Source organism: Gopherus evgoodei, unplaced genomic scaffold (assembly GCF_007399415.2).
Source record: "Gopherus evgoodei ecotype Sinaloan lineage unplaced genomic scaffold, rGopEvg1_v1.p scaffold_95_arrow_ctg1, whole genome shotgun sequence".
In the NCBI taxonomy this organism is placed as follows: Eukaryota; Metazoa; Chordata; order Testudines; family Testudinidae; genus Gopherus; species Gopherus evgoodei.
The window spans coordinates 145,084-169,385 of NW_022060116.1; the positions used below are offsets into that span (position 1 = coordinate 145,084).

Below are 24,302 nucleotides of genomic sequence, written 5' to 3' on the forward strand. Positions count from 1 at the left end.
GGCCTATAGAGAACCCCCCCAAAAGGGGAACATCCAGTGGCAGGTCCCTCCGACCCACTCAAGGGGACCCACGAGATATGGGCTGCTATCGCTGTGGCCAACGAGGTCACATAAGGGCCCAGTGCCCCAAGCTCAGGGACAGACCAAGCAGACCCAACCCGCAGAGGGTGGACTGGGTAAAAACCCAATCGGAGGAGGGGCTACATTCCCAGGAAAGGGGGGCTGGCAACATACCACCGGCGGATGCTCCAGGTTCCGGGTTTTTGGTTTACCGGGTGGGCGCGGGGCTGCCCCTCCGGAAAGAGTGCATTGTTTCCCTGGAAGTGGATGGGAGGAAGGTCACTGGGTACTGGGACACAGGCGCAGAGGTGACGCTGGCCCGGCCCGAGGTGGTGGCCTCAGATCGGATGGTGCCCGACACCTACCTGACCCTGATGGGCGTGGGTGGGACCCCATTCAAGGTACCCGTGGCAAGGGTACACCTGAAATGGGGGGCCAAGGAGGGCCCCAAGGAGGTGGGGGTACACCAATATTTGCCCACTGACGTGTTAATGGGAGGGGACCTTGAGGACTGGCCTAGTAACACCCAGAGTGCCCTGGTCGTGACTCGTAGTCAGAGTCGGCAAAGGGCACTGCTCCCCGACAACGGGGAAGGTACTCGACCCGAGGTGCAGGACCCTAACCCAGGGAGCGGGGAACGCCCAGGGGCACGGTTCAGAGAGGCTGCGGCCTCAGACCCAGCCAGCAAGAGAGAGCCGGTCCCCATCCCTGTCCCAGCTGCTGAGTTCCAGGCCGAGTTGCAGAAAGATCCCTCCTTGCAGAAGCACAGGGACCGGGCTGACCTTAGTGCGGTACAGACCATGAGGAGAGGTTGCAAGGAGAGGTTCCTGTGGGAGAAGGGGTTCCTGTACCGAGAATGGGCTCCCCCAGGAGAAGTAGAGTCATGGGGGATCAGGAGGCAGCTGGTGGTTCCCCAGAAGTTTCGTCACAAGCTGCTGTACCTGGCTCATGACATCCCTCTCGCAGGGCACCAGGGAATCCGGCGCACCAGGCAGAGGCTGCTACAGAACTTTTACTGGCCTGGGGTCTTTACCCATGTCCGACAGTACTGCCAATCCTGTGACCCCTGCCAGAGGGTGGGGAAGGCCCGGGACAAGGGGAAAGCGGCTTTGAGGCCTTTACCCATCATAGAAGAACCTTTCCAGAAGGTGGCCATGGACATAGTGGGACCCCTCAGCAAGACGACCCGGTCAGGGAAGAAATACATCCTGGTGGTGGTGGATTTTGCCACTCGCTACCCCGAGGCGGTGGCCTTGTCCTCTATTGAAGCAGACACAGTGGCAGATGCGCTGCTGACAATTTTCAGCCGGGTGGGGTTCCCCAAGGAGGTCTTAACGGACCAGGGGTCCAACTTCATGTCGGCCCTGCTCCGGTCCTTATGGCAGAAATGTGGGGTCCAGCACAACTGGGCCTCAGCGTATCACCCCCAGTCCAACGGGCTGGTAGAAAGGTTCAACGGGACGCTGAAGATGATGCTAAAAACATTTATGAACCAGCACCCGCAAGATTGGGACAAGTACTTACCTCACCTGCTGTTTGCGTACAGGGAGGTACCCCAGGAGTCTACCGGGTTTTCACCTTTCGAACTGTTGTATGGAAGGCGGGTGAGGGGGCCCCTAGACCTGATGAGGGACCAGTGGGAGGGGAAGGCCGCTCCCGAGGGAGAGTCAGTGGTGGAGTATGTCCTGACCTTCCGGGAAAGACTGGCCGAGCTCATGGGCCTGGCCAGGGAGAATCTGGCCCGAGCCCAGAGGAGGCAGAAGGTCTGGTATGACCGCACAGCACGAGCCCGTGCCTTCGCCACCGGGGATCAGGTGATGGTTCTCATCCCCGTGAGGAGAAACAAACTCCAGGCCGCCTGGGAAGGGCCCTTCAAGGTGATCAAGCAACTGAATGAGGTAAACTATGTGGTGGAGCTGTCAAACCGGGCACATCACCGTCGGGTGTACCATGTGAACATGATGAAACCATACTATGACAGGGGGAATGTGGTGTTGGCCGTGTGTGGACATTGGGAGGGGCAGGGAGATGACCCCTTAGTAGATCTATTCCCTGGGACAAAAGCTGGTTCCCCCCTGGAGGCGATTCCCCTGTCTGATCAACTGACCCCGGGCCAGCATGCAGAAATCAGAGGGGTGCTGCATCTGTACCGACAGCTGTTTTCCAACCAGCCTGGACGCACTAATTTGACTGTCCACCGGGTGGAGACCGGGTCACATCCCCCTATAAGATGCTCCCCTTTTCGGGTCACTGGGAAAACTGCCCAGGATCTTGAAAGAGAGGTCAGGGACATGCTGGCTTTGGGGGTGATCCAGCCGTCTTCCAGCCCTTGGGCCTCACCAGTGGTGCTAGTCCCCAAGAAGGATGGGTCAATCCGGTTCTGTGTGGACTATCGAAAGCTCAATGCCATCACCGTATCTGATGCCTACCCTATGCCCAGGCCTGACGAGCTCCTAGACAAGCTGGGAGGTGCTCGGTACCTTACCACTATGGATCTTACCAAAGGCTACTGGCAAGTGCCGCTGGACGCAGATGCCAGGCTGAAATCGGCCTTTATCACCCCTCTGGGGCTCTATGAGTTTCTGACCCTGCCCTTCGGCCTCAAGGGAGCACCGGCCACCTTCCAGCGCCTGGTGGATCAGCTACTGAGGGGGATGGAGAGTTTTGCCGTGGCGTATATTGACGACATCTGCGTCTTCAGCCAGACCTGGGAGGACCACATGTCCCAGGTTAAACAAGTCCTGGACCGACTCCAAAAGGCTGGGTTAACAGTAAAGGCGGAGAAGTGCAAGGTGGGGATGGCTGAAGTATCTTACCTGGGCCATCGTGTGGGGAGCGGCTGCCTGAAGCCGGAACCAGCCAAGGTGGAGGTGATCAGAGACTGGCCTGCTCCCCAAACCAAAAAGCAGGTCCAGGCCTTTATTGGGATGGCGGGGTACTATCGAAGGTTCGTGCCCCACTTTAGTGCCATAGCCGGCCCCATCACTGAACTGTGCAAGAAGGGGAAGCCAGACAAGGTGATCTGGACTGAGCAGTGCCAGGAGGCTTTCCGGGCGCTGAAGGAGGCTCTGGTTAGTGGCCCAGTTCTGGCAAACCCAGATTTTGACAAACCTTTTATGGTGTTCACTGATGCCTCAGACACGGGACTGGGGGCAGTGTTAATGCAGGAGGATGAAAAGGGGGAGAGACACCCCATCGTGTACCTGAGTAAGAAGCTGCTACCCCGGGAGCAAAGCTACGCGGCCATCGAGAAGGAATGCCTGGCCATGGTGTGGGCCCTTAAGAAGCTAGAGCCATATCTCTTTGGGCGACACTTCACCGTATACACCGACCACTCTCCCCTGACCTGGCTGCACCAGATGAAAGGAGCCAACGCCAAGCTCCTGAGGTGGAGCCTGCTCCTGCAGGACTATGACATGGACGTGGTCCATGTGAAGGGAAGTGCCAACCTGACAGCGGACGCTTTGTCCCGGAGAGGGGGCCCTGAACTTCCCCAGGTCACTGGGCAGAGTGACCCCGCTCAGTTCAGTCTCGAAGGGGGGAGAGATGTGATGCAGTAGGGACTGTCTGTGTGGGGAGTGGGAGAGCAGGGGAGGACTTTAGGGGATGGACGATGCCAGGGCCTGTAACCTGAGCTAGGTAAGGGAGGGAAAAGGTCAACACCTTTGCCCGAGAAGGGGACAAAGGAAGGGAGTGGCAGGAGGGAAGCAGTTTGAGTTTGGGCTTGGGGCTGTGTGGTTGGAATTCAGGGTATCCTAGCTAGGATCCAAGCACCGTGAAAGCCCAGAAGGACTATGTGGAGGGGTCCTGACTGTGCCTGCAAGCTCTGCTGTAACCTGTGTTCCTGTTGTCCAATAAACCTTCTGTTTTACTGGCTGGCTGAGAGTCACGGTGGGTCCCAGGAAGAGGGGTGCAGGGCCGGACTCCCCCACACTCCGTGACAGACGGTTCTTGCAGGATGCACTAGGTTGGTCAGACTTCCAATTAATCCAGTCTCATCCCACAGCTCTCTGATCGTTGAAGAAGGAATCCTTAACTGTCAGTGCTGTGCCTCTTCCTTTGCTTTATTAGCTGATGTCTCTCACAAGACCCACTTCTCTTGGCTGCTCATGGGTGGAGATGCAGTACCTGATGCTTCCCATTGGTTTCACTATATGTTGGATCTGAGCAGCAGGGGGTAGAGTTGCCGTGTATGCAGAGAGAGAGACATTCCCAACAAAGTGTCTCTCCGCCAGGCTAGATAAAGTGCATTCCTTCAAGCTGATGGAACTGTTCCCTTTTACACTGGTTCAATATCTACCTTTAAACTTCAATATATATAGAAAAGGTATATGCAAAGGGACATGGAGGGAAAATCAAAAAGCCCTATTTCAAAGGCTGGGAATCACAAACTGAGCACTGCAGTGACATTTTACAGACAAAGTCTTCAGTGTTGGAATATCTAATCCTTGTAAAATGTTATTACTACTTTAGTAGTTCATCTCTTTGGCAGTAAAACACTTGATGGGTGTTTGAGAAGCACTTTGAAATGCTTAGACTGGAGGAAGCCTCAGACAATCCACCCTGAAAGTAATAAATATACCTGTTTGCCATGGAGGTAAAGGGAGGCACATTCAGGTGAAAGTCAGACAAGGATCAATTGGCAGAATCTGAAATAAACTCCAGTAGTTGGGATCACTCATGCCAAACACTAACCTGTATCACCTGAACCGTACTTGGACGCTTCCAGATACATCACTAACCTGAGAGTAACTCTTAGAGAGGCTCATTTTGGCATTTTTTAAATTTTGTTTTGATGATTTTGGGGTGAACTTTGGGTGAAACATCTTCTCCTCTAAGTGTGAACAATGATCAACCATTGAGAATCTTGCAATGCACTTTTACACCCTCTATTTGTAGTTGTTTCCATAACGTTATAAACCTCTATCAGCACATGTGCCCCCATCACCACCTCCAGTGTCAGCTGCACCCGAGGATTCCACTCTGCTTTCCTGAGGGAAAGAGCTGAGAATTGCTCCTGGGAAGGACATGACAGTGGCGATTGGATCAGCACTGTAGAGTCAGCGCACTGCCTTATGTCTGGCTTGTTACAGCTGTTGTGTATGGTGTGTGGAATGTCATTGCACGTGTTTCTGAAGCAAGAAGATCTTGAAAGAAAGCAAGAAAGAAAGATTGAGGGACCTAACGAGCTCTTTTGAATCCTTGTTACTCTCTTTGTCCCAAAAATTATCCTGTTGTTAAGAGGTAGAGGGAGCTAGAGGCAGGGTACCTAAGTTAAGAAAGGCTGGGGCAAGGCAGAGGAGCTGGGGATATATAAATTTATACTTCTTAGAGACAGGACATTCCACACACCGTGCACAACAGCTGTAACAAGCCAGGAGCAATTCTCAGCTCTTTCCCTCAGGAAAGCAGAGTGGAATCCTCAGGTGCAGCTGACACTGGAGGTGGCGATGGGGTCATATGTGCTGATAGAGGTTTATAACATTATGGAGGATTATATTGTAACCGGTGTCCTAGTGGCTATGGGAGATTATACAGTTATGGAGGCCAATACGGTTAGGACGGGCTCCATGGTCACAAGGGCCCATATGATTTTTGGGGGAAAACAGGGCTGGGGGGATTGTGATGGGGTCATCGGGACCTAAATGGAAATTGTAAACCACATTGCGCCCACCAGGCATCTCCATGGGAACAGGAAGAAGCAGGAAATGAACGGTAAGACACAGATTCACCTCTGATCCCATAGGCCTGGCTTTGAACAGTGTTGAGTGCACCAAACTCCATGTGAAATAATGAGAGAGCTGCTTTTCATCAGCACCTCTGCAAACATTCCTCATGTTTGCCATGTTACCCTTGATCGGTTTCATCTAATGCCTTCCTGGTTATGGGTTTCCTCTGTTATCACCACACTGGCCCTGATTCTCAACTACACAATAGGTATTACACCACGTTGTAAAATGCAAATAAGGCAGGGGCCATAAGGTGGATGTTACCTACATCTACCTTGACTTGAGTGCCTCTTTCCCATGCCAGAGCACTGTCAAAAGGCTTTAGTGTCAATGACAATTCAACCAGGTGATCTCCTCTCCATGCATATGGACCGTTTCTTTCTGCCTGTTAACTTTCTCACAGCAGCTGCATAAAGTTAATGCAAAGGAGGTGTCAAGCAGACACACTGACTTTTGTTTTTGCCACTGAGTTCTTTTGAAGAGTTGCGTGTGTTTGGGGGAACTGAATGGGAAGAGGAAGGGGAAGGGGAAGCGGAAGGGGGGCCAGGAACCATTCTGGGCCAGGTCCACTTTTTATGTGGGCCTGACTCCCCGCCCCTCCTCTTACCCATGAGACTCTACCCTCGTCTAGGCCAGAAGCAGGAGCAGGGTCAGACTAAGAAGCACACAGGCAACTGTGGGGAACCTTGAGCCTGCCATCTGCCATGGATGGGGTGTGGGATCAGGGGCTGCAGGCTGGGGTCTGCTCTCGAGCCCCCCCAACTCCGGCAGATAGGGGGGATGGGCTCCCTGTTCTAGCTCCAGCTTTGGTTTGGCCAGGGGTTGGGGCTTTGGGGAATAGGAGGGGCAGGAGTGGGACCACATTGGGGGTGGGTCCTCATGGCCCTCCCACTATGAGGAAGAGTTTGTCACCATTGACCTACAGTGAAGTGTGTGATCTTGTGGCCACTTTTCTTTTCCTTATGAAAACCTGCAAAGACTCTCATAGACTCTTAACACAAATCATATGACTGATCTTCTTGAAACTAAAGGGAATGTAAATGAAGGGAAAATCTGTCCCTAAGTCTTTGCAGAAAAAGACTCTACCTACCAGGGCTTTGAAAGTGCCAGCGACACAAGGAGGAATTTCGTCCAACACGATTGTTTAAGCAAGGAGGGAGGAACAAGGAGAAGCAGAAGACCGATATTATGATGCAGCAGAGTTTTTAATGCAAAGGAAATTGGTAGTACACAGTTTCAGGAAGAAATACTACAGAGCAGAAAGAATATATTTCCAGTGTTTCAAGAAGAGTTGCGACCCATCACACACCTCAGTGGGGCTTATTTCAGACACGAAGATCTGTTTGCATTGTTGCTGCTGAAGAGGTTGACAAAGAAGTCCCCTTTGTAACCATTATAAGTTCTTTGTTTTATTCCAGTTGGTGGGCAATGAGACGAAGCAAAATAAAAGCAGAGACTAGGCAGCTTCTCCATTAGACATCTGGCCAGAGCAAAGATCAAAGTGAGCCCCTAGAGGTACGTACCGATGGAAAGGTAGAAAATGTGGTGCCTAAATGGGACTTAAAGTGATATTAAACATAAACGGTGCCTATCTGAAGGCTGCTTTTCCTTCACCTTGCGGGGTCAGTGTAAACAGCCTGCATGTAATTCAGAATGAGTCCATATGTGAAAGCGAGAATCAGCACGCGGGTGGGAAAACCTTGGCAGAAAGAGTCCTAAAGCGTAACATTAGAAATGCAGCATGGCTGTCAGCCCAAGGTGCTGAGCACAGACAGCTCCCACTGGGTTCAACTGGAGCCCTGTTTGCCCAGCACTTCTGAAAGCCATGCCCATAAGCTCAGGGGTGAATCTGTATCTTGCTGTTCATTTCCTGGTTCTTCCTTCTTCTGTGGGTGTTCCTGCTGGGTTTTATCATGGCCCACAATATCCACCAAGAGACCTGCGGCCATATCCCCCGTATCCCCATAATCCCTCGTAACCATAAAGGCCCGGGTAACCGCAGTGTCCCCCATAGCCCAACAATCCCCCATAACCGTAAAGACCTGAGTAACCAGAGTATCCCCCATGGCCCAATAATCCCCCATTACCGTAATGGCCACCATAACCACCTAATCTCCCTAAACCATACAACCCTCCGTAAAGGCCTCCCTAGCCGTGCAATCCCCCCCAACCAAATGAGCCCCCCAAACCGGCTTCCACTACAGGTGCTCCTACGGCTGCTACTTCACTCTGCTGAGGGAAATTGCTGAGAATTGGTCCAGGGAGGGTCACAACAACCGGTAAGGGTCTGATCACCACTTCAGAGTCAGGGCACTGCCTAACGCATGGCTCGTTGGAGCTGCCGGTAACTGGACTAGGCCAGGCCACCCTGCATTCTGGATACCACAGGCTGGAGACAGTCATCTTCTGGGGTGGAGGTAAACCTGCAACACACAAGAGGGATGAGAGTAAAGAGAAGGTAGAAGTGCTGGTGGAAGAAAGGATTCAAAGCTCGGTTACAATGGTAGTGAGGTCAGCATGGGGCCCGAGAGAGAGAGGAGGAGTGGAGTTAGTCTCTTTGTATTTGTTCCTATTTGGTCTTTCTACCTCTCTTGTCCATTTGTCCACTTGCAGTAAGCGTCCCTCCCAACCGGTCCCTTTGAGCCCCTCTCAATGACTTTGTCTGTAAAACACAGACTGGAATAAGAGCGTCATGAAATTACATCATCTCAGTAGAAGCACCTTCAATGGGTATTTCTGTTCAGGAGAACATAGGAATTACTCAGCCGGAGCACTCCACTTGTCAACTTCATCTGTCTCTTGTCTCCAGTACTGAGGAGTAACAGCTGCTACAGAATAAGGTAGAAGACTACTGAATTGGACTTTTCTGGACTAACCTAGGAAAGTTTCTTCCAAATCCACCTAAGTGAAAAAAGGTTAAGGGACTTTCTAAAGTTACTGAAAAGATTTCAGTGCCCTAAATCTATTTCCAGTTAATAGGTAATATGTTTCCCAATTGTTCTTCAAGTCTCTCTTTTAGCTTTAGCTCATGAATCCACCAGCGCTTGCAACTTACTAATGACACAAGATAGGTATGGAAGATCAAGAGTGACTACAGGGCTCTGGGAGTACGGGTTAAGGAGTTTGGAGCGCAGGTGGTATTCTCTTCGATTCTTCCTGTTGAAGGTAGGGGTCCGGGCAGAAACAGATGCATCGTGGTGGTGAATGCCTGGCTGCGACGATGGTGTCGCCAGGAGGGCTTTGGCTTCCTCGACCACGGGATGCTATTTGAGGAAGGACTGCTAGGAACAGATGGTGTTCACCTTTCGAAGCGGGGAAAGGCCTTATTTGCGCACAGACAGGCTAACCTAGTAAGGAGGGCTTTAAACTAGGTTCGACGGGGACAGGTGAGCAAAGCCCACAGGTAAGTGGGGAACAAGACCTGGGAGATGGGTTGGAAACAGGAGGGAGCACGGGCTATAATGGCAGAGAGGAAGGAGGGTCAGGGCAAAGCTGGGAGGCAAGATCAAACCAGTATCTTAGATGCCTTTATACAAATGCAAGAAGTATGGGTAATAAGCAGGAAGAACTGGAAGTGCTAATAAATAAATACAACTATGACATTATTGGCATTACTGAAACTTGGTGGGATAATACACACGACTGGAATGTTGGTGTGGATGGGTATAGTTTGCTCAGGAAGGATAGACAGGGGAAAAAGGGAGGAGGTGTTGCCTTATATATTAAAAATGTACACACTTGGACTGAGGTGGAGATGGACGTAGGAGACGGAAGGGTGGAGAGTCTCTGGGTTAGGCTAAAAGGGGTAAAAACCACAGGTGATGTCGTGCTGGGAGTCTACTACAGGCCACCTAATCAGGCGGAAGAGGTGGATGAGGCTTTTTTCAAACAACTAACAAAATCATCCAAAGCCCAAGATTTGGTGGTGATGGGGACTTCAACTACCCAGATATATGTTGGGAAAATAACACTGCGGGGCACAGACTATCCAATAAGTTCCTGGACTGCATTGCAGACAACTTTTTATTTCAGAAAGTTGAAAAAGCTACTGGGGGGAAGCTGTTCTAGACTTGATTTTAACCAATAGGGAGGAACTTGTTGAGAATTCGAAAGTAGAAGGAAGCTTGGGTGAAAGTGATCATGAAATCATAGAATTTGCAATTCTAAGGAAAGGTAGAAGGGAGTACAGCAGAATAGAGACAATGGATTTCAGGAAGGCGGATTTTGGTAAGCTCAGAGAGCTGATAGGCAAGGTCCCATGGGAATTAAGGCTGAGGGGAAAAACAGCTGAGGAAAGTTGGCAGTTTTTCAAAGGGACGCTATTAAGGGCCCAAAAGCAAGTTATTCCGATGGTTAGGAAAGATAGAAAATGTGGCAACAGACCACCTTGGCTTACCCTTGAGATCTTGCGTGACCTACAAAATAAAAAGGCGGCATATAAAAAATGGAAACTAGGTCAGATCACGAAGGATGAATATAGGCAAATAACATAGGAATGCAGAGGCAAGATTAGAAAAGCAAAGGCACAAAATGAACTCAAACTAGCTATGGGAATAAAGGGAAACAAGAAGACTTTTTATCAATACATTAGAAGCAAAAGGAAGACTAAGGACAGGGTAGGCCCACTGCTCAATGAGGAGGGGGGTAACAGTAACGGGAGACTTGGAAATGGCAGAGATGCTTAATGACTTCTTTGTTTCGGTCTTCACTAAGAAGTCTGAAGGAATGTCTAGTATAGTGAATGCTTACGGGAAGAGGGTAGGTTTAGAAGAGAAAATAAGGAAAGAGCAAGTAAAAAATCACTTAGAAAAGTTAGAGGCCTGCAAGTCACCAGGGCCTGATGAAACGCATCCTAGAATACTCAAGGAGTTAATGGAAAAGGTATCTGAGCCTCTAGCTATTATCTTTGGGAAATCATGGGAGACGGGGGAGATTCCAGAAGACTGGAAGGGGGCAAATATAGTGCCCATCTATAAAAAGGGAAATAAAAACAAGCCAGGAAACTACAGACCAGTTAGTTTAACTTCTGTGCCAGGGAAGATAATGGAGCAGGTAATCAAAGAAATCATCTGCAAACACTTGGAAGGTGGTAAGGTGATAGGGAATAGCCAGCATGGATTTGTAAAGAACAAATCGTGTCAAACTAATCTGATAGCGTTCCTTTGATAGGATAACGAGCCTTGTGGATAAGGGAGAAGCGGTGGATGTGATATACCTAGACTTTAGTAAGGCATTTGATACGGTCTCGCATGATATTCTTATAGATAAGCTAGGAAAGTACAATTTAGATGAGGCTACTATAAGGTGGGTGCATAACTGGCTGGATAACCGTACTCAGAGAGTAGTTGTTAATGGCTCCCAATCCTACTGGAAAGGTATAACAAGTGGGGTTCTGCAGGGGTCTGTTTTGGGACCGGTTCTGTTCAATATCTTCATCAACGATTTAGATGTTGGCATAGAAAGTACGCTTATTAAGTTTGCGTACGATACCAAACTGGGAGGGATTGCAACTGCTTTGGAGGACAGGGTCAAAATTTAAAATGATCTGGACAAGTTGGAGAAATGGTCTGAGGTAAACAGGATGAAGTTCAATAAAGATAAATGCAAAGTGCTCCACTTAGGAAGGAACAATCAGTTTCACACATACAGAATGGGAAGAGACTGTCTAGGAAGGAGTATGGCAGAAAGAGATCTAGGGGTCATAGTGGACCGCAAGCTTAATATGAGTCAACAGTGTGATACTGTTGCAAAAAAAGCAAACATGATTCTGGGAGGCATTAACAGCTGTGTTGTAAACAAGACATGAGAAGTCATTCTTCCGCTTTACTCTGCGCTGGTTAGGCCTCAACTGGAGTATTGTGTCCAGTTCTGGGCACCGCATTTCAAGAAAGATGTGGAGAAATTGAGGAGGGTCCAGAGAAGAGCAACAAGAATGATGAAAGGTCTTGAGAACATGACCTATGAAGGAAGGCTGAAGGAATTGGGGTGGTTTAGTTTGGAAAAGAGAAGACTGAGAGGGGACATGATAGCAGTTTTCAGGTATCTAAAGGGTGTCATCAGGAGGAGGGAGAAAACTTGTTCACCTTAGCCTCCAATGATAGAACAAGAAGCAATGGGCTTAAACTGCAGCAAGGGAGATTTAGGTTGGACATTAGGAAAAAGTTCCTAACTGTCAGGGTAGTTAAACACTGGAATAGATTGCCTAGGGAAGTTGTGGAATCTCCATCGCTGGAGATATTTAAGAGTAGGTTAGATAAATGTCTATCAGGGATGGTCTAGACAGTATTTGGTCCTGCCGTGAGGGCAGGGGACTGGACTCGATGACCTCTCGGTCCCTTCCAGTCCTAGAGTCTATGAGAGTCTATGAATCCCTGATAAAAATCAAAGCGAGAACATGCAAGATTCCATCTTAAATGAAAAGAGGCCCTACTGTGATATCTCTAGGGTTAGAAAGAGATTGAGTGGAACTGGACTTACCCAGTTCACCGAGGAGATGAAGTCTGGAGAAGTGTTTAGAAGAGTGCAGAGTGGTGAGCACTTTTATACAGTTCCTAGGACTGCCTGGAGGATCTGAGATGCTGTTTGTGGAGGAGGTCCTGTGATGCAGTAGGGACTGTCTGTGTGGGGAGTGGGAGAGCAGGGGAGGACTTTAGGGGATGGACGATGCCAGCGCCTGTAACCTGAGCTAGGTAAGGGAGGGGAAAGGTCAACACCTTTGCCCGGGAAGGAGACAAAGGAAGGGAGTGGCAAGAGGGAAGCAGTTTGAGTTTGGGCTTGGGGCTGTGTGGGCGGAATTCAGGGTATCCTAGCTAGGATCCAAGCACCCTGAAAGCCCAGAAGGACTCAAGGGAGGGGTCCTAACTGTGCCTGCAAGCTCTGCTGTAACCTCTGTTCCTCTTGTCCAATAAACCTTTTGTTTTACTGGCTGGCTAATAGTCACTGTGGGTTCCAGGAAGAGGGGTGCAGGGCCGGACTCCCCACACTTCGTGACAGGTCCTCATTAGTTACCAAACAAATTTGATTGCTTGCATGAGTCCTCCTTTTGATGGAGCTGTTTTCCTCAGCATCGGTGATCAGTGGGTTAATCTCAGCCTCAGAAGTTGTGACAGGCACATTTCAGTCTTCAGCTCTTTCATCTTAAAGTAATTTAGGCCAACTGCATTCCAGTGACTTTACTGGTGCTGCAGTGAGAATGAATGTCAAGGTGATTCTGAGCAGCATCAATAGCCCAAGTGGGTGTCATGAAAGGAATCCAGTTTTGTTCTTTCAATTCATGCTGGTGGTGATTAGGGACATGAGGCAGTTCATTCTAAATTTGCTAGGAAGCAGGAAGCCATTTGTATATACCTCCATTCCGAGCAATTCAGATCCAGTTCCCTTTGATTGAATGGGAATCATTCCGTTGCCTCCAGTATGTTTCCTGTCAGGACTTTAAGTATGAAATTTTCCCTTTGGCAGAGGAATAGTATGATGGCTATGAACAATGTTAGTCCCATTTTAAACTTTGAAACTCGGTTTTAGCAGGGAGGTAAGCCATTACAGATTTTAAAAAATACCAAATTCAAAACTACACATGAATAAAAATGAAATAGCCCCAAGTTGTGTGGCCTTCAATCATGACCTGGTTAAGGGAATGACACTCGAGACCTTGGCCTCCATTTTGGGTAAAGTGACTGCACTGTGTGACTCAGTGCAGAGGTGTGTAATCCCCACAACAATGGATTAATGTTATAAGAACACGACCCTTTTCATGTGTAAACACTAGGGAGTGTTTGTGAGGGGCTTTGAAATCTTGAGTTTTGAGGATACTGAAGAACTTCCAGCCTTAACATCCTTACTCTGTCTGTCAGATAGGCCTAGAAAAAGAGGCAGGTTGAGGTGAAGAGCACCTGGGGTCAGTTGCAGAAACAGAAATAAAGCCCAATACTTTTGACTTCTCCTACCACAGGCTGAGCTCTAGGCTGATCTCTGTTATACTGCATTACAAGACAAGGTTAGTAACATGTCTGGTTACAAAATGTTTGCATCCTTGGATCTAAAGATCAACAATAAAAAACTAGCTAATGTTGTGATCCACTTTAACTGTGGCTTTCTTATAGCTGAGGTTAATACTGCTCCAAAGGAATTACAAGTCTGTCAATTTTCCAGGAGTACAGTAGCGTTGTAAATATAAAGTTGGAATTAAAGCTTAAAAAACTTGTTTTAAGTCATAGCACCCATGGCAATGCAGTCTCCAAGTGCACTGTGTGCGCTTTTTTTCCTCTCCTTGGAATCACATCTCTTTATAGGGTCACAGTAACCCAATGGTAATGAATTCCTCCAGGTTTGTGAAAGAAAGTACAGGGTAGTTATCGCTGTAACATGGTCTTCTTTATATATGAGGGTAAAAAAGGTCCAAAGGAATTACAAGTGTGTACATTTCAAGCTTGTTCATGTGCAGTGTAGGAATCAAAGTTTCAGTTTACAATTCAAGGTGGGAGAAATTTTGGTAGAAGAGAATTTAATTCTGCTGAAGTGTAAATACTCACTGTCACGGGGTGTAGGGGGACACAGGGCCCTACACCCCCGGCTTCTTACGATTCACCATGACTCTCAGCCAGCCAGTAAAGCAGAAGGTTTATTTAGATGACAGGAACACAGTCCAAGACAGGTCTTGTGGGCACAGATAACAGGATCTTCCCCAATTAGGTCCATTTTGAGGTCCCAGGGGCACCACAGCCCCACTGGGGAATCAGAGCCCTGTCTGCACTTCCCTCCATTCCCCAGCCACCTCCTGAAAAACTCCTTCTCTGCCCCCAGCGTCTCCTCTCCCAGCCTTTGTTCAGCTTCTGGGGCAGAGGTGTCACCTGGTCTCTGACCCCTTCCTGGGTTCTCACCTTACATGCTCAGGTATCCTCCCTCCGGCCAGTCTCCCATCCCCCAATGCAGACCGTCCTCCCAGGCCAACACCCCCCACTGAGCATTCACAGCCCACAGTAAGAACAGTCCCAGTTCATCCCACTCGCCACTGAGACAACTACAAATAAAGGGAGTTGAGGCACATTGCAAGACTCTCAATGACTGGTCGTTGTTCACACTTAAATGAGAAGATGTTTCACCCAAAAGTTGACCATGAAATCATGAAAACAGAATTTAAAAATTCCAGAATGAGCCTGTCTAAGAATTACTCTCAGGTTAGTGATGTATCTGGGAGCATCCAATAGGGTTCAGGAGATACAGGTTAGTGTTTGACATGAGTGGTCCCAACTAATGGGGTTTGTTGTCTGCAGGGTGGTGGTGCATGGAGCTGATGAAGCACTTGAGGCTCCTGTACAGGAAGGCCAAGGAAGTTGGTCTGGGAGGACTTGAGCTAACCCCAGCCAGACTTATTGTCCAACAGGCCAGTGAGGCAGGAGGGACCACGGAGGAGCCCAGGCAGACACAGAGGAGGTTGTTCTGCACGTTTACCCAGAGATCCAGGTTATGGATGAATATCCTCTGGAGAGACTGATGCCTTTGCAGGAACCATAACCCCTGGCTGGTAAGTTACAACGGTGGCCAGCCTCCCCACCCACATCCTCCTCTCTCTTTGTGTGGCTAAATTTGCAGTGTTACGAACAAGATAATTGCAGTAATGTGCACTTATTTTTCATTGATGGAAAACGTGCAATCCATTGCTCTCTGTCTGCTTGTGCAGCGCGCATTGCTGAAGCCACACCACTGTGTTTCCTGTCCTCATACCGAACCCTTCCAACATACCTCCCATGTGTACAGCCTCCTCTGCTGCAGCCCGCAGTGGCCAGAGTTACAACTCAACGTTTTTATTGACGTCCGAGGAACCACAGTGAAAGGGTCTGTGCCTGGACTTCTAACGCAGATTTCTGAAACAGCAAAGTAAAAATCAGTCTGCCTCCATGTCTGTCCATTCCTCTGTCCCCTGCCAAGGAGCAGGGGTCCTGGGGCTGCGCAGCACAGGGGTGTGTGCGTGTGAGAGAGAGGATGTCCTGGTTGGGGCAGGGAGGAGTCCAAACAACTTACACTGCTGTAAGGAAAAGGTAGTTTCAACATTGATTTTCTCCTCGGGAATCTTTGCCAAGTTAAAGTAGCTGTCTCTGCCGTCTCCTCCCAGAGAACCAGGCTACAAGCCTGACTGAGTGGTGATTTTTCTAAGAGCTTTTGCATCAGACATCTTGACTTGAGATGTGAAAACTGCCGTGATTACTTTACTCTAAGGCTGTCTCTGCACTAGTGACTGTCTATGTACGGCTTTGTGCCTAAACCTCTGAAACATTTGTCAATCGTTCCCTGTCTGACTTTCACCGGAATGTGCCTCCCTTGACCTCCATAGCAAACACGTATAACTGTAACATTCAGGGTGGATTGCATGAGGCTTTCTCTGATCTAAGCATTTCAAAGTGCTTCACAAACGCTCATCAAGTGTTATACAGCCAAAGAGATGAATGACTAAAGTAGTAATAACTTTTGACTGGGATTAAATGTTCCCACACTGAAGATTAGATTCACTTTAAAAATGCATGTCAAGGTCTCAGGTGTCACTCCAGTGCTCAGTTTGGGATTCCCAGCCTTCCAGATTGGGGCTTTTTGATTTTTATTCCTTGTATCTTCTCATTTTCCTTTTATATCTATTTTGAAGTTTAAAGGTAGACACTGAAGCAGTGTAAAAGGGAACAGTTCCATCAGCTTGCAGGAATGCACTTCATCTAGCCTAGCTTAGAGTGTCTCTGTGTCCTTGGAGGCTCAAGGCATCATATCTGGGGACATGTGTGACTGCTGCCTTATTTGCTCTACAGGTCGCTCCTACCTGGATGGGATAGCAGGAGCCTGGGACTCTGTAAGCAGCCAGTGAGTTCCCAACCCACCCTCCAGGCTCTGAGTGAAGAGCTCTGGGAGGTAGAGACTGAGAGAAGGGTTTGTCAAAGGCCACCAAAAAAATCATTGTTAGAATCCTTGAATCCTAATCCATAATTTGGGGACATCTATTCCCACAAAAAAACCTGTTATTAAAATAATAGAACCCTATGCGCACACACAACTTTAAAGAGCCTGCAGTGCTTTGAAGTCCTTTGATTTGAGGGAGTCTGTGATCATGGAGCGTAATATCACTATGAGATCTGGTTTATGTGGAGGTGGACAAGCACATTGAGGTGAAGGTTACACAGGGAGCAAGTGGCCGAGTCAGCAATAAGCTCAGTCCTAGTGATTTACTCACCGCATGCTCATCACTGCTCCTGAACTGCATTGGAGAGTTCCCATTCACGGCTTCCGAATAGCCTAATGCAGCATCAGTAAAGTCAGGAGAATGATGGCAGGAATGTAGGTGGCCCATAACGTTTTCAGAGGAAAAAGAGCTGAGAGGTTTAATATGCCTCCCATACCATGCGGAGTTAGCGAGAAAATGATTCTCCAAAAGACAGAGGGAAAAGAATTACATCAGTTGAAGGAGTTACTCAAAGTTTGATTTTTAATTAATTGGGCCTTTAGGAACAAAGGGCCTCTCAAGTCCTCCCGCAGCCTAATAAACTGTCTAAAAACACTCCTGACTCGGGGGCCTTCTAACAGCTTGATCTAGTTCTCCGATGAGAACTTTAGAAATCCTGTTGAATTCACTCTCTCCATAACCATTCAGACCATGTGGTAGGGACTGAACTGAATTTAATTTAGGACTGAATCTTGCACAGACAGTCTGTGATTCATAACAATGGGAAGGGTTTGAGGTTTTTTCAATTATTTTTCTGTTATTGAGTTGCAGGTGTTGGTTTCTCCATAGTATAGATGTTAAGGCCTGGATTGTCAGACAAAAACATGCAGTTGTGACACTGGAGCCTATTGATTTTAGTTGGATCTTGGGCATTCAAATCCCTTAAGGATTTCCGAAAAATCTCACCCCCAATTTTTGATAAACGGCTTAGGAAGAAATTCCCTAAATTTCCTCCATAAAGGGCTAATTCATTGTTCTTCTGTTTCTTTCTCTAACAGCCTGTGAGTGATACTAATGAGACAAGGTACTACATTAGATGGACCACTTGTCCCTTCCCGCATGGTAATTGCTACGTTCTCACGTTCAGAAGTGAATCTAGCTGCAGATCCTCATCTTGTCCAATTTAGTGTAGCTGCAGTGAAGCCAGTGGATCAGAGCAGATTCACACCAGGGTAGGAGGTGGGGGTTTGTGTTTTGTTTTGATTTAAAAACCCATTTTTTAAAATTAATCAGCAAGTGTTGATGACTCACGAAGGATTACAAACCAAAGCACCGCCTTGCGATACTGGACTGAACTCATTTGTCAGTAGATGTCAGGGTTCTGTTGGCCCCTTTCTGAAGGTCAGTGAGGGGGGTTTCATGGCCCTCTCCCAGTACCAAATGAATGGTGAAGGGGCAATGAGAAATCAGGATCCTGAGACTGGCAGTCCCCAGAGGCAATGGCAATAGTCCACCACTGCAGGTCAGCCTGATTATGACAGGGCAGGCAGGCCAATGAGGGAGTCAGGAACCCGCTATCCCGTCCTCCACAAGAACACTCTGTGCACTACTTTTTCTGTCCTTGGAATCACATCTCTCTGATGGGTCACAGTGACAGAATGGTAATGAATTCTTCCAGGTTTGTGGAATGAAGTACAGAGTAGCATATCTCTTCAACATTGCCTTCTTTCTGAATGAGAATAATAAAGATTCTGCTTCCATGGATGTTCCTGCTGGCTTTAACATGGCCAGAGAGCTGGAAGGGACCCCAAAGGATCATTGAGTCCAGCCCCCTGTCTTCACAAGCAGAATCGAGTGCTGATTTTACCCCAGATTTCTAAGTGCCCCCGTCAAGGAGGGAACTAACAATGCTGGATTTAGCAGGCCAATGCTCAAACCACTGAGCTATCCCTCCTCATCCCTTAAACTTTAAAATATATATAAAAAGAAAATGCAAAGTTCCATGGAACAAAAATCAAAGAGCTCCAATTTCAAAGGCTGGGAAACACAAACTGAGCACTGGAATGATATTTGTGACCTTGACATGCATTTTTAAAGTGAATCTAATCTTCAGTGTTGGAAGATCTAATCTCAGTAAAAAGTGCTTTGAAATGCTTAGATCAGAGGAAGCCTCAGACAATCCACCCTGAAAGTTACAATTATAGCTTTTGCTACAGAGGTAAATCGAGGCACATTCAGGTGAAGGTCAGACTGGGAGCTATTGGCAGAGTCAAAAATAAACCCCAACTTAATATTTACAAGGTTACTGCGCCTTTGGAAAATTGTAATTCCTTTGGAGAAGTATTATCCTCAAGTATAAAAAAGCCACCATTCAAGTGGATCACAATATTAGCCAAGTTTTTATTCCTGACGCTGAGATCCAAGGATGCAAACATTTTTTAATCAGACATGTTACTAACCTTGTCTTGTAACATGCTATAACAGGGATCAACCTAGAGCTCAGCCTGTGGCAGGATGCGTCAGAAATACTGGGTTGTATTTCTGTTTCTGCAACTGACCCCTGTGTCTGACCGTCACCTCAATGTATCTCTTTCTGTAGGCCTATCAAACAGAGAGAGTGAGGTTGTTAAGGCTGGAAGTTCTTCAGCATTCTCAGAACTCAAGATTTCAAAGCCCCTCACAAACACTCATTGGTGTTTCACACATGCAAAGGGTTGTGTTCTTAGAATATCAATATATTGTTGTGGGGATTAGACACCTCTGTAATGAGTCACACAGTCACTATACACAAAATATAGGCCAAGGTCTTTCATGTCATTCCCTTAATCAGGTCATGATTTAAAGCCACACATTTTGGGTCTATTTCATATTCATTCAAATGTAGTTTTGAATTTGGTATTTATTAAAATCTGTGAGGGCTTAAGCCCCTGCTAAGACCGAGTTTGAAAGTTTAAAATGGGACCAAACATTGTTCAGAGGGAGAGTCCTGTGGCACCTGTTGTTCATAGGCATTGTACTATCCCCCTGGCAAAGAGTGAATTTCGGACTTAGAGTCCTGACAGAAAATATACTGGAGGCAATTGAATGATTCCCATTGATTCAAAGGGGACTGGATCTGACCTGCTAGGAACAGAGGTGGTGAGAATGGAGAAAAATGAAACATTTAGAATGAACTGCCCAATGCCCCTAACCATGACCAGCATGAATTGAAAGGACCAAACTGGATTCCTTTGATGACACCCACTTGTGCTACTGATGCCGCTCAGAATCACCTTGACCTTCATTCTCATTGGAGCAACAATAAAGTCATTGGAATGAAAAAAGAAACGCAGTTGGCCTAAAAAATTTTAAGATGAAAGACAACTGAAGAGTGCAACATGCATGTCACACCCTCTGAGGCTGAGATTAGCCCAATAATCACCAACGCTGAGGAAAACAGCTCCATCAAAAAGAGGATTTATGAAGGCAATCAAGTTTGTTTGGTAACTAATTAGGACCTCCTCCACAAACACCATCACAGATCGTACAAGCAGTCCTAGGAACTGTATAAAAGTGCTCACCACACAGCACTCTTCTAAACACTTCTCTGGACTTCATTTCCTTGGTGAACTGGGTAAGTCCAATTCCACTCAATCTCTTTCTAACCCCAGAAATATCACAGTAGGGCCTCTTTTCAATTAAGATGGAATCTTGCATGTTCTCGCTGTGATTTTTATCAGGGATCACGGAGATCTTCCATAACTATCTTGTGTCATTAGTAAGTTGCAGGCGCTGGTGGATTCATGAGCTTAAGCTAAAGGAGAGACTTGAAGAACAATTGGGAAACATATTACCTATTAACTGGAAATAGATTTAGGGCACTGAAATCTTTTCAGTAACTTTAGAAAGTCCCTTAACCTTTTTTCACTTAGGTGGATTTGGAAGAAACTTTCCTAGGTTAGTCCAGAAAGGTCCAATTCAGTAGTCTTCTACTTTATTCTGTAGCAGCTGTTACTCCTCAGTACTGGAGACAAGAGACAGATGAAGTTTACAAGTGGAGTGCTCCGGTTGAGTAATTCCTATGTTCTCCTGAACAGAAATACCCATTGAAGCTGCTTCTCCTGAGATGTAATTTCATGTCTCTATTATTCCAGTCTGTGTTTTACAGACAAAGTCATTGAGAGGGGCTCAAAGGGACCGGTTGGGAGGGACGCTTACTGCAAGTGGACAAATGGACAAGAGAGGTAGAAAGACCAAATAGGAACAAATACAAAGAGACTAACTCCACTCCTCCTCTCTCTCTCGGACCCCATGCTGACCTCACTACCATTGTAACCGAGCTTTGAATCCTTTCTTCCACCAGCACTTCTACCTTCTCTTTACTCTCATCCCTCTTGTGTGTTGCAGGTTTACCTCCACCCCAGAAAGATGACTGCCTCCAGCCTGTGGTATCCAGAATGCGGGGTGGCCCGGCCTAGTCCAGTTACTGGCAGCTCCAACGAGCCGTGCGTTAGGCAGTGCCCTGACTCTGAAGTGGTGATCACACCCTCACCTGTTGTTGTGACCATCCCCGGACCAATTCTCAGCAATTTCCCTCAGCAGAGTGAAGTAGCAGCCGTAGGAGCACCTGTGGTGGGAGCCGGTTTGGGGGGCTCATTTGGTTGGGGGGGATTGCGCGGCCATGGAGGCCTTTATGGAGGGTTGTATGGTTTAGGGAGGTTAGGTGGTTATAGCGGCCATTATGGTTATGGGGGATTATTGGGCCATGGGGGATACTGTGGTTACCCAGGTCTTTACGGTTATGGGGGATTATTGGGTTATGGGGGACACTGCGGTTACCCGGGCCTTTATGGTTCTGGAGGATTATGGGGATTTGGGGGATATGGCCGTAGGTCTCTTGGTGGATATTGTGGGCCATGTTAAACCCAGCAGGAACACCCGTAAAAGAAGGAAGAACCAGGAAATGAACAGCAAGATACAGATTCACCCCTGAGCCTATGGGCATGGCTTTCAGAAGTGCTGGGCAAACAGGGCTCCAGCTGAACCCAGTGGGAGCTCTGTGTGCTCAGCACGTTGGCCTGACAGCTATGCTGCATTTCTAATGTTATGCTTTAGGACTCTTTCTGCCAAGGCTTTCCCACCCGTGTGCTGATTCTCTCTTTCACATGTGGACTCATTCTGAATTACACGCAGGCTGTTTACACTTAACCCGCAGGGTGAAGGAACAGCAGCCTTCAAATAGGCAGCATTTATGATTAGTATCACTTTAAGTCCCTTTTAGGCACCACATTTTCTACCTTTCCATCAGTATGTACCTTTAGTGCCTCACCTTGATCTTTGCTCTGGCCAGATGTCTAATGCAAAGGCTGCATAGTCTATTTTGCTTCGTCTCATTTCCCACCAACTGGAATAAGACAAAGATCTTATAATGGTTACAAAGGGGACTTCTTTCTCAATCTCTGCAGCTGCAACAAAGCAAACAGATCATCGTGTCTGAAATGAGCCCCACTGAGGCATGTGATGGGTCACAACTCTTCTTGAAACACTGGAAATATATGCTTTCTGCTCTGTATTATTTCTTTCTGTAACTGTGTACTGCTAATTTCATTTGCATTAAAAACTCTGTTGCATCATAATATCAGTCTTCTGGTTCTCCTTGTTCCTCCCTCCTTGCTTAAAAATCGTGTTGGATGAAATTCCTCCTTGTGCCGCTGGCACTTCTGCAGTTGTAATTTTCAAAGCCCTGGTAGATAGAATCTTTTCCTCCAAAAACTTAGTGACACATTTTCTCTTCATTTACGTTCCCTTTAGTTTCAAGAAGATCAATCATATGGTTTGTGTTAAGAGTCTCTGAGAGTCTTTGCAGGTTTTCATAAGGAAAAGAAAAGTGGCCACAAGATCACATACTTCACTGTAGGCCAACGGTAACAGACTCTTCCTAATAGTGGAAGGGCTACGAGGACCCATCCCCAATGTGGTCCCACTCGTGCCCCTCCTATTCCCCAAAGCCCCGCCCCCCTGGCCAAACCAAAGCTGGAGCCAGAACAGGGAGCCCATCACCCCCATCTGCCAGAGTTGGGGGGCTTAAAAGCAGACCCCAGCCTGTAGCCCCGAATCCCGCACCCCTGTCATAAACAGATAGCTAAGGGTTAATGTCTCTTTCACCTGAAACACCTGACCAGAGAACCAATCAGGAAACTGGATTTTTTCAACTTTGGGTGGAGGGAATTGTGTCTCTGAGTCTTTTGTCTGTCTGCCTGCTTCCTCTGAGCTTTGGAGAAGTAGTTCTGTTTTCTAGTCTTCTGTTTCTAAGTGTAAGGACAAAGAGATCAGATAGTAAGTTCTATGGTTTCTTTTCTTTGGTATTTTCATGAATATAAGTGCTGGAGTGCTTTGATTTGTATTCTTTTTGAATAAGGCTGTTTATTCAATATTCTTTTAAGCAATTGACCCTGTGTTGTATCATCTTAATACAGAGAGAACATTTGTATTTTTTCTTTCTTTTTTATATAAAGCTTTCTTTTAAGACCTGTTGGAGTTTTTCTTTACTTCAGGGAAATTAAGTTTGTACTCACCAGGGAATTGGTGGGAGGAAGAAATCAAGGGGAGAGCTGTGTGTTGGATTGCTAGCCTGATTTTGCATTCCCTCTGGGGGGAATAGGAAAGTACTTTTTGTTTCCAGAATTGGGAACAGAGAGGGGGGAGTCTCTGTGTAGTTTCACAGAGCTTGTGTCTGTGTATCTCTCCAGGAGCACCTGGAGGGGGGAAGGGAAAAAGGATTATTTCCCTTTGTTGTGAGACTCAAGGGATTTGGGTCTTGGGGTCCCCAGGGAAGGTTTTTCAGTGGGACCAGAGTGCCCCAAAACACTCTAATTTTTTGGGTGGTGGCAGCAGGTACCAGGTCCAAGCTGGTGACTAAGCTTGGAGGTTTTCATGCTAACCCCCATATTTTGGACGCTAAGGTCCAGATCTGGGAATAAGGTTATAACAACCCCATCCATGGCAGATGGTGGGCTCAAGGTTCCCCACAGCTGCCTGTGTGCTTCTTAGTCTGACCCTGCTCCTGCTTCTGGCCCAGACGAGGGTAGAGCCTCATGGGTAAGAGGAGGGGCGGGGAGTCAGGCCCACATGAACAGTGGACCTGACCCATAGTGGTTCCTGGCCCCCCTTCTGCTTCCCCTTCCCCTTCCTCTTCCCATTCCGTTCCCCCAAACACACGCAACTCTTCAAAAGAACCCAGTTTCAAAAATAAAAGTCAATGTGTCTGCTTGACACCTCCTTTGCATTAACTTTATGCAGCTGCTGTTAGAAAGTCAAAAGGCAGAAAGAAACGTCCATATCCATGGAGAGGAGATCACCAGGCTGAATTCTCATTGACACTAAAGCCTTTTGACAGTGCTCTGGCATGGGAAAGAGGCACTCACTCAAGTCATGGTAGATGTAGGTAACATCCACCTTATGGCCCCTGCCTCCTTTGCACTTTACAGTGTGGTGTAATACCCATTGTGTAGTTGAGAATCAGGCCCGGTGGGGTGATAACAGAGGAAACCCATAACCAGGAAGGCATTAGATGAAACCGATCAAGGGTAACATGGCAAACATGAGGAATATTTGCA

At 47.5% G+C, this 24,302-nt stretch overlaps 1 protein-coding gene across 1 annotated transcript; it reads left to right on the forward strand.

Annotated features, from left to right (window-relative positions):
- Nucleotides 1-21,114: 21,114 nt before the first annotated feature.
- LOC115644195 (claw keratin-like) lies at nucleotides 21,115-21,609 on the forward strand. Its single transcript, XM_030548313.1, has one exon. The coding sequence runs from the start codon at nucleotides 21,115-21,117 to the stop codon at nucleotides 21,607-21,609; it is 495 nt and encodes a 164-aa protein (XP_030404173.1).
- The last annotated feature ends 2,693 nt before the right edge of the window (nucleotides 21,610-24,302 follow it).